Source organism: Natrix helvetica, assembly GCF_964273705.1.
Source record: "Natrix helvetica genome assembly, chromosome: 3".
NCBI lineage: Eukaryota > Metazoa > Chordata > Lepidosauria > Squamata > Natricidae > Natrix > Natrix helvetica.
Genome location: NC_138549.1, coordinates 177,568,105 through 177,578,917, shown reverse-complemented (window position 1 = coordinate 177,578,917; position 10,813 = coordinate 177,568,105). Strand labels below are relative to the sequence as shown.

Sequence of the window (10,813 nt, the reverse complement as noted above, 5' to 3'; positions counted from 1 at the left end):
TCTCGGCCCCTGGTGTCTTATTTTGCCCCATTTCCCACCCCATCCCCACTGCCCCCCCCCCTGAGAACAAGAGGGGCTGAGGCACAGAGCCTCTTCCCAAGAGAGAGTGAAGAAGGACAGATCCTGGATGGGCCAACTTTAGAGAAAGGAGGCCCAGGTTGGGCGAAGAAATAACACAATAGCAGAGTTGGAGGGGGCCTTAAAGGTCTTCTAGTCCAGCCCCTTGCTCAAGAAGCAAAGCCTACACCATTTCAGACCAGTGATTGTCCAATCTCTTCCTAAAAGCCTCCAGTGATGGATGTCCATGGAGATTCTCAGTCACCCATATCATGGTTGCCTCGAAGGGGCTTTTTCAAAAGGCACCTGGACTTGGTTTTTCCTCCAAAAAAAAAGTGTTGCCTTTGGAAAAAGCACCTTGGAGACTCCAGTGGTGGAGTCCCCACAACTTCTGGTGGCAAGTTGTTCCACTGATTAATTGTTCTAACTGTCAGGAAATTTCTCCTCGGTTCCAGGTTGCTTCTCTTCTTGATTAGTTTCCACCCATTGCTTCTTGTTCTACCCTCAGGTGCCTTGGAGAATAGTTTGACTCCCTCTTCTTTGTGGCAACCCCTGAGATATTGGAAGACTGCTATCATGTCTCCCCTGGTCCTTCTTTTCATTAAACTAGACAGACCCAGTTCCTGCAACCGTTCTTCGTATGTTTTAGTCTCCAGTCCCCTAATCATCTTTGTTGCTCTTCTCTGCACTCTTTCTACAATCTCAACATCTTTGTCCTATTGTGGCACCCAGAACTCTATCAGTATTCCAAGGGTGGCCTTACCAAGACATTATAAGGTGGTATTAACATGTCAGGTGACTTTGATGCTCTCCGTCTGTTGATGCAAGCTCGGACTTTGTTGGCCTCCCCCCCCCCTTAAACCATGCGGGCGGGGGGGCTGCTGGTGTTTCGCAGGGGTTCAGGATAACCTCTATCTAAGATTCTGTGCAGTTTGGAGAACCCCCAAATCCCACCCCGGCTGGTCCCGCCCGCCCACCCCACCCCTCCCAGGAGTCCACACGCGGCCCATTTCGGATGCAGGTAAGTGCAGGGCTCACACAGAGGCTCGGGGGGGGGGGGCGAAAAACAGGCCTACTGGAAGTTTGGGGAGGCTGGATATGGGCCTGTTTCCTGTCTCCAGAAGACAGGAAGGCCTCCGGAGCCTGGCGAGGCTCTTTTCACCCTCCCGGAGGCTCGAAAAAAGCCTCCGGAGCCTGGGGAGGCTAAAAATACCCCCTCACCCCTGCTGTGGTGCCGGAGGCTGACCAGGCCACCCCCACCATGGCTACCCCCACCCAGCAACCAGGCAGAGAATCCTTGCTAAAATTTTTGAAGCCCACCCCTGAACCACCCGCACCTGTGACAGACCAGCCTCCTGTCAGGGCTCCAAATAGCATCCAAAATTAAATCAGAGTCCAAGGCAAAGTATTGGTCAAAGTTCCAATTGATGAAGCGAGGCATGTTGGCACATCTGGGAAAACCCGAACCTGAAAGTTTCCTGGTCTTCTCCACCCCGTTGAAAGTCCAAGATCTTGCCCCCACACCCACAAGTCCATCCCATGGTCCAATCTCCCACTGCCACGTGGGCAGCTTCCACCCCTCCAGTTCCAGTCAGGTGCAGAGGTGCAAAGACAAAGGATGACCTTGGCTTTCTAGAAAGAATGTTGTTATGGCTACATAGCATGTAACGCCGTCCAATCCCCCCTCCCGTTTTCCCACCATAGAAAATGCACAGCAGAATAATAGAAAGTGGGGCAGGCCAAAGACCCAAAGGAAAAGAGGGCTGCAGGCCTGAAATCTCCAGCCCTCTCATCATCCTTCTTGCTCTTCTCTGCGCTCTTTCCAGAGTCTCAACATCATTTTATTTATATATATATATATATATTGTGGCAACCAAAACTGGATGCAATATTCCAAGGGATGGTCACTGGGCAGAGTCTCTTGTCTTCCCCTGTTGATCCTTCTGGCCACAGCACATCATGTTTCCCTGGCGCTGGGCCAGAGAATCACCGTCTCCGGCACCTACAGAATCAGCGCACAGATTCAACTGCCGATTTGGGCAGCTGAGACAAACAAAGTGTTCCCAGACACAATGAGATCTCTATCAACTCATCAACGCAAAGCCACTACAATGCATGTGCCAGAACAAAGGGTCCCCCTGCGTGCAGAGGACAAGATGGGGGGTTCTTCCCTCCATACATATGCTACCTCCGCAGCACGGAGGGATCAGGGACTCCCTGCTCCAGATCAGACACGCCACGCCGGCAGGCCCAAGGGACAATTGGAGGGGCCTGAGAAGCAGGGAGAGTGAGCGTCCAAGGAGCCATCTTGCTATCCATGGCTAGCCAGTCAAAACCCTGCTCTCTTCCTCCTGTTCTTCACATGGCTTTAGATCACCAATAGAAGAAAACCTTTGCAGCTCAGGGTTGAACTGAGGGGTCCTTGGTGGTCTCTGAGCATGGTGGTTTTCTTGCAGGCGTTTCACGACCCAACTAGGTAACACCATCAATGCTAGAGAGAAGTGGGGCTTGTGTAGAGGAAGAGGAGGACTGTGGGATCCTTGGTGCTCCCTGAGCTCGGTCATTTGTTTGCAGACATTTCATGACCCAACTAGGTAACATCATCAGTGCTAGATGGGAGTGAGGTTTGCAAGGTGGAGGAGGACTGTGGGATGCTTTGTGGTCTCTGAGCTTGGTGGTTTTCTTGCAGGCGTTTCACGACCCAACTAGGTAACATCATCAGTGCTAGAGAGAAGTGGGTGTTGTGGAGAAGGACTGATATTATTACCTAGTTGGGTAATGAAATATCTGCAAGAAAACCACCAGGTTCAGGAAGCACCATCTCAATTTTATATGACATGCAAATGTAATCTCCTAGGGTGTGAGTAGAACAACTGACCTCTGAATGTAACGGCTACACGGACCCCAATAAGGGCCTTCTCCCCGTGGCCTGCTAGACTTATCCTCCTACATTGCTTTCTGGGCTGCTGAGTCTTGTATTTCTTCCCGGGGACGTGATTCCCATCAGTCAGGGGACAATTGCGGACTTGCTGATTTCACAAAGCCAATGCAAAATCAGCACAGGGCTTCCCCTGAGACTCAGAATGAAGATTTAATTATTTTATTTGCATTTATTCAATTGATATGCCGTCCATCTCACTGCGAGGCAAATCTGAGTAGCTTACATCATCACAGAAGCAAAGGCAGAAACATTAATGCATTAATATAAGATTCAGGAATCAAATAAAATAGGATCCAGAATACCACAGGGTGGAGGTGGGATCTCTTAGTCCTCCAACCAGGATGCCCCCCTCCTCAAAAAAAAGTCATTGGCAATAAACGCCTTCCATGCAGGGAGGAGTGTATCATCTTTCCAAAAAAAAATACGTCTCTTCCTGTTTATGCTTTTATCTTGAGATGAACACGATATTGCAGAAGAAAAACACACTTTGACAAGAACCCATTAGGGCAGGGGTCTCCCAAGCCAAGGGGAATTCTGGGAATCAAGTTAAAAGTGCTGAGGTTGAGAAATGCAGATTTGGAGGAAGAGAGACAGGCCAAAATTAGGCTCAACTCAACTGACCAGGCTGCGGATATTGCAAGCTTTCAAAGCTAAGGATGAATTTGGAAAATCCATCCTTAGAGCTACTTAAAGAAGAGCTAATAAGATGATTAAAGGCCTGGAGATTAAAACACATGAAGAAGAGCTGCAGGAATTGGGTATGGCCAGTCTGGAGAAAAGAAGGACTAAGGGTGACATGATAGCTGTCTTCCAGTATTTGAGGGGCTGCCACAAAGAGGAGGGGGTTAGCTTATTTACCAAAGCACCTCAAGGCAAGGCAAGAAGCAACAGATGGAGACTCATCAAGGAGAGAAGCAACCTAGAACTAGGGAGAAATTTCCTGACAGTGATGACAATTAACCAGTGGAACAGCTTGCCACCAGAAGTTAAGGGTGCTCCATCAACAGGGGTTTTTTAAGAAGCGACTGGACTGCCATTTGTCCTGGATGATAGGGTCTCCTGCTTGAGCAGAGGGTTGGACTAGAAAGATCTCCAAGATCCCTTCCAGCTCTATTCTGTCCTGTCCTGTCCTGTTGCTCCTATTCCTGTTCTATTCTGTCCTATTCCTATTCCTACTCCTATTCTATTTTATTCTGTTCTGTTCTATGTTCCATTCTATTCTATTATTTCTATTTCTATTCTCTTCTATTTCTATTATTTATATTCCTATTCCAGAGATCTATCATGGAGTCTAGCAAGCGTCCCACTCTCAAATGTTCAACTCACAGAAGCCTCTGCCCTCCACAGTTGGGGGCCAGATGTTCTGTGACCTCACTAGAGGCTTCGTCAGACAGTTCCTGACCACTGCATCTGCCTGGGACTGGAAGCATACACGGAAGACTTTCTTCCTTTCCCCCACGAGTGGAAATGCCAACCCCCCCTTTCCCCCAAAGCCACGTCTTTCTTCTCCTCTGAAGGACTCTTCTCTTTCTTCTCCCTCTTCTCCTCCCTCCCTCCCCCCTTCCAGCATTATTGTTTGGCCTGGGCTGGGCTGGGCTTGAGTGAGGAAAAGCCACCTTCTAAGCTGGCGAGGTCTGGGATATAAGAAGCCAGCTGGGATTGAGGGACAGATGAGAATTGACTCTTGGGCACACCATGGGACCTTCCGTCCTCCTGCTCTTCCTCTTCTTCCTCTTCCTCTCCACGGGGGGTGCTCAGTTCCCCATCTCCCTGCCAATCCGAACCTTCAAGCTACGTGAGTAAGGATGCGGTGGGGGGGGGGGAGGTCCTTGGTGCTTTTCTGAGCCTGGTGGTTTTCCTGCAGACCCCAAGGTGCTTTTTCAAAAGGCAACTGGACTGGGCTTCATTCCCCCACCCCTGAAGACCTTTCACTTCTGATCCAAGAAGCTTCTTCACTTCTGAAGAGCTGAAGAAGCTTCTTGGGTGAGAAGCAAAACGTCTTCAGGAACAAAAAGTCCAGATGCCTTTGAAAAAGAAGCACCTTTGGGACAAACACAACCTGGATGGCGGAGAATCTCCATAGACATTTCCTTGCAGGTGTTTCGTTACCAAATCAGGAGATAGAATCAGGTAGGAAGGGGGTCACCCTTCCTTCTTCTGCAACTTGGATCCAGGTTTTCAGGGTGTCACCTTCCTTCCTGTGCTTGCAGGAACCCTCCTCCTGTCCTTATACTGACCACTGGGATGGGGAATACCGAGAAGAGGCAACCCCCTCCCGCACGATTGCACAGCCCGAAGTTTGTGGAGTGCAAATTGCGATTTTGCCTCGCAGTTTCATTACTTTGGGGGGGGTGGGTTTGCACTGTTTTTAATCCTTTTAATCCTGGAGGAGAGTGACTTTTGCAAGCTGCTCCAAAGCTCTTCTGATTAGAGCAAGAAATAAATCCCAGTGAATGAATAAACCCTACAAATTGAGTAACTACCACTCAAGTGGCAGGAAGACAATCTCCGGAATTAAGGAGAAATTTCCTGACAGTGAAAACAATTATTCAGTGGAACGACTTGCCTCCAGAAGTTGTGGGTGCTCCAACATTGGAGGTTTTCAAGAAGAGACTGGGCAGAGACTTTGTCTGAAATGGTACTACAGGGTTTCCTGCCGGAGCAGGGGGTTGGACTAGAAGACCTCTAGGTCCTGTCCAATTCTGCACTGTTCTGTTCTCCAAAGCCCCAGGGCAGAGCAGGAAGAAATGGGTGGGAGCTCATTAAAGAGAGATCCAGTCTGGAATTAAGGGGGGATTATTAATCAGTGGAACTACTTACCTCCCAGAGTTGTGGGTGCTCCACTGTGGAGGTTTTCAAACATACGACCGGGATAGTCTGAGGACCATGGGCACAGGTTCGACTAGAAGACCTCCAAGGCCCCTTCCAGCCCTAAGAAATGAGCATTGGTCCATCGCTTCCCCAACAGGCATCCTACAAGCTCCCTTCTGCCCCCAAGTCTCCCGCTCCAAAATCAGCCCAAGGAAGGCACAATATTGCCCATCCGTGGCTTTCTCTCCCCTGCTTCCTTGGGTACATTATTCCGATTTTGGAGAAGCGAAGGTCCAGCTACTCCCTCCCTCGCCACGTTCCAGCTTCTGACTCATTTAAGGGCACATTTGTCCCAGTTGTGAATGGGGTTGGCAAGAGGCCTCCTTGGCAAGAGGTGTGCCTGGGTGTTCCTGCTTTATCCCTCGTTCACACTCGTTCGTTTTTCCTGAGCATTCGTTGCAGGCAACATTTTCTTCTACGTTGCCTGCATCTTCGCCCCTTTGGCATGCTTTCTGGACTGCTGACACAGCTAGTCCTCGACTTACAACAAGTCCTTGTTTAGTGACCGTTCCAAGTTACAACAGCAGTGAAAAAAGTGACCGAGGACCATGTTTCACTCTTGTGCCCGTTGCAGAATCCCCAGGGTCACGTGATAGGAATTCAGATGATTGGCAACTGGTTTGTATTTATGACGGTTGCAGTATCCTGGGGTCATGTGATCCCCTTTTGTGACCTTCTGGCCTTCAGTGGTCCATCACTGAAGACTTTCAAAAAGGGCTGGACTAGAAGACCTCCAAGGTCCCTTCCGACTCTATTATTCTATGTCCAACCGAAAATGGACACAGGGAGCCACCCCGCCAGGACCACAAGTGTGTGGCACAAGAGTGGTGGCCCGAGGCAGATGCCGCCGGCCTTTAATACAATACAATACAATAGTAGAGTTGGAAGGGACCTTGGAGGTCTTCTAGTCCAACCCCCTGCCTTTGGGGAAAGGACAGGCCTGAAACGGTGTAGGAACTCCTGCTTGAGCAGGGGGCTGGGCTGGAAGACCTCCGGGGTCCCTTCCGACTCTGTCCTTCTGTTCTTTAGCTTTTGCAGGGATGCCTCCTCTCCCTTCTTTGATCTCAAATATGTGCAGCCTTCCTCCCATCTCCGGCTTGTGTCTTGCCATGAGGGAGCGCTGGTATTATGATCCGGAGCTGAGGCAGTGCCAGAAGTTCAACTATGGAGGATGTGGAGGGAATTCGAATAACTTCGTGACACAGGAGGACTGTGAGCGGGCCTGTTTACCCTCAAGTAAGACCCCCTCCCCACTCTTTCAGCAGAGGGAGGGAGGGAGGGAGGGCAAAGGTTTGGGTCATGCCCTCCCGCTCTCCTTGGATGCTGGGCAGTGGTGGGATTCAAACATTTTTACTACCAGTTCTGTGGGTGTGGTGTGGTGGGGCGTGGCTTGAACTGGTGGGCGTGGCATGGGAAAGTTACTGTATCCGTGTTCTCTTGGTACTCCGCATCACCACCAGGCACAGTTTGACCTGTTAGTTTGCCAGCGGGTGAAAATTGGGGAGAGCCATTTATTCCGTGCCAATAAAAGTCACGGTGATCAAGGAGGCGGCACTGGGCTGGTTGCCAAAGTCTCCAGCATCAAAGGAGCCGTTTTGTGAGGAGGGAGAAGGAAAGGGAAGAGGGGGAGGAAGGGGAAGAAAAGGAAAGGGGGAAGGGCGGGGTGGAAGAGGTAGGGGAGAAGAAGGAGGAAGAAGAGGAGGAGGAAGAAAAAAGAAGGGGAGAGAAAAGGAAAGACGGGGGGGGGGAGAGGGAGGGGAGAAGAAGGAAGAAGGGGAATGCTTCGGTCACCCCACCCCCAAATGCTTCGGTCCGACCCCCGACCCTCCAAAAGTTCCAGCGGAGTAGGGGGAGGGGGGTAAAACCGCCCAACCTCGCTCTCCCCCTCCTCCTCCTCCTCTTCCAGGCCCGGCCAGGCCCGGCTCCTGTCCGCCCCCCTCGGCCATCCCGGACACTCGCTGCGACCAGTTCTGCTCCTCGGACGACAGCTGCCCGGGCGCCCAGCGCTGCTGCGACACTGGCTGCGGGGACGAGTGCCACCTGCCCGCAGGAGGTAGCGCTCCCCTCCCTGGCCAGCCGCCCCACGGAAGGAGGGCTGGGAAAGGGGGAGACCGGACCCCCCGTCCCCCCCCCTTGCCCTTCCGCCCTTCCTCCTGGATCGGCAAGGCGGAGGTGCTGCCCTCGCCCCCCTCCGGACGTCCACAGCCTGCGCCCCCCACCCAAATACCCACCTGGAGGGACTGAGGGGCGGGGGGGGAGGACCTCTCTCTAGGTTCCCGCCGTCCGCTTCCCCTGCTGATTGACGGTCTGACTCCCCCCCCCAGACCCAAAGGCAGAAGCGGCAGCGGGGGGGCGGGCGCTTGTGCCAAGGAGACTGCGGTGTGAGCCCCCTCCTCAATTTCCCCCCACCCCGCAGCCATCCGCGGCTACTGCCCCCGGCGGGACCCCCTGGGACGCCACCCGCTCCTCTGCCACAGCAGCTGCCAACGGGACGCGGACTGCGCCTTCCGCTTCCCCGGGAGGAAGTGCTGCTTCTTCGGCTGCCACGGGTCCTGCGTGCCGCCCGAGGAAGGTACCACCCCGACGGGGATCCCCCGGAGGGTGGGGGTCGGGAAAGGCCCGCTTGTCCAATCGGGGGGGGGGCACTCTGCTCATGCTCAGAGGCACGGCAGCAGAGGCGTCCATCTCCCGGGCCGTGGAATGCGGGAGGGGGAAGCCCGGTTGGGCGGGGGGCGGGAGGAATCCGGGCGTCGTGGACCCCAGACCCGGAGATCCCCCGCCGAGCCACCTCTCCTCCCCGGCCAGAGCACCCGGGCGACTGTCCCAAGATGCGCGTCCTGCAGACCTTCGCGCCCTGCAACCACACCTGCACCGACGACCGGCAGTGCCCCCCGGAGGAGAAATGCTGCTTCGACGGCTGCGCCCGCTCCTGCCTGACCCCAGGTAACCCCCGCCCCCCCCCCGGCCCTCCGCCCTGCCCCGCTGGGCCCGGCCGCAGCCCCTGCCCAGCGCCGCCTCCCTCTCGCCCCGCCCAGAGCGCCGCTCGCGATGCCACCTGCCCGCCGAGCCGGGACCCTGCCGGGATTGGCAGCGGCGCTACTTCTACAGCCGGAGGCTCGGGCGCTGCCGGTACTTCCTCTACGGCGGCTGCCTCGGCAACGCCAACAACTTCCTGAGCAGGAGCGAGTGCCAGAGAACCTGCGCCAGGAGCCCGGCAAGTACGCCAGGTGAGGCCCGGCGCTTAGTAGACCACCAGCTCAATAGGAGCCAGCCAGCCGTGTGTGGGGCTGCCAAAGAAGCCAACCCTCAGTTGCATTGACAGTGGGATGCGGTCAAGATCAAGGGAGGTACCAATACCACTCTAAAAAGCCCTAGTAAGGCCACACCTGGAATCCTGCAACCTGTTTTGGTCACCACAGTATGAGAAAGATATGGAGACTCTACAAAGAGTGCAGAGAAGAGCAAGCAGGAGGAGGAGGGGACTGGAGGCTCAAACATGCGATGTACCCACCCCACCCAGTTTCTTCCCCGTTCCCCCCAGTGCCTCTCTTGCCTTTCCTCCACAGACCCCTTTGAATGAGGCCCTGGACGGCTGCTCCCTTCCGCTGAAGGATGGGACTTCTCCAGCCCAGGAGGATGGGCACATGGCCAGCAGTGCTGGTCCCCCTTGTGAAAGAGCTGGCATGGGCCCCCTCCCCAAAATAAAGGCATTTTTTCTCATGGCATCGCACGGTCTGTGAGTTGAAAGCTTCCGTATCTTGTGCAAAGCCCCTTTTCTATGGGGGGGGGGGGTCAGAGCTGCTGCAGCGCACAAGGCTCTGCTGGAGTCATTGTGTCCCTCCACGCCCCCCCCCCCCATGGAAGACCCCCAGTTAGCCCAGGGAACAAAGATATTAACAGACACTTTTTATATGCGACATAAAAAGTAGATTTATTAGGAAATAAATACGAGTGTACAAATCGTCCTTGGCTTACAACAGTTTGGATTGGATGGGATACATGGAAAACAGAATAGAGAATGGAATGGAATGGAATGGAATGGAATGGAATACACGGAATGGAGTGGAGTGGAGTGGAGTAGTAGAATGGGATTTGGGATAGAATGGAATGGAATGGAATAAAATAGAATAGAATAGGAGATAGGATAGAACAGAATAATAGAATAATGGGATGGGATGGGAAGGATAGCACAGGACAGAATACAGAATATAGAATAGAACAGAGCTGGAAGGGACCTCGGAGGTCTTCTAGTCCAACCCCCTGCTTAGACAGGAGATTCTACACCACTTCAGACAAGTGACTGTCCAGTCTCTTCTTAAAAACCTCCAGTGATGATTTCAGTGACTGTTCAAAACTACAACAGCACTGAAAAAAGCGACTTATGACCGTTTTTTCACAGTTACGACTGTTGCAGCATTCCCTCCCCCCAGGGTCACATGATCAAAATTCAGACTCTCAGCAACTGACTCACACTTATGACGGTCACTTTGTCTGCGGGATCAGATGATTCCCTTTTGTGACTTCCTAAGAAGCCCGGTCCATGGGGGAAGCTAGGATTCACTTAACAACCATGTGACTAATTGGAGTGGTGCAGTTAACAACGGTGGCAAGAAAACTCACTGCCTCGCTTAGTCACTGAAACTTTGCTCACAATTGTGGTCATAAGTGGAGGACTGTTGTATCTTGAAGGAAACTAGATGCACGGAAGTTCCCTTTCTGTCTGAGTCCCAGAGGCAGGAGCAGGTCAGGGGAGAAACACACCTGGGGGTGGGGGGCTGGGAAGACCCTTCCCCTTATCCCTCTCTGGCCATTTGCCCTCACAATGGCCGCTATGGGCAGCCCAGGACTAGGGGACTCAGCCCAGGGCAGAAATGGGGAGAGACGCCCCTTTTCAGGGCCATCTGGATTGGGAACCTCTCCAGAATTTCACATTATTCAAAAGGG

The 10,813-nt window shown here is 53.1% G+C and overlaps 1 protein-coding gene across 1 annotated transcript; it reads left to right on the top strand.

Annotated features, from left to right (window-relative positions):
- Positions 1–4,693: 4,693 nt before the first annotated feature.
- LOC309390116 (actinia tenebrosa protease inhibitors-like) lies at positions 4,694–9,589 on the top strand (the record flags this gene model as incomplete). Its single annotated transcript, XM_081949196.1, has 7 exons — positions 4,694–4,793; positions 6,899–7,089; positions 7,718–7,922; positions 8,286–8,441; positions 8,675–8,812; positions 8,905–9,096; positions 9,436–9,589. 7 exons carry the CDS (start codon positions 4,694–4,696, stop codon positions 9,447–9,449), a joined length of 996 nt encoding a protein of 331 aa, XP_081805322.1. The 3' UTR covers positions 9,450–9,589.
- Between the last annotated feature and the right edge of the window lie 1,224 nt (positions 9,590–10,813).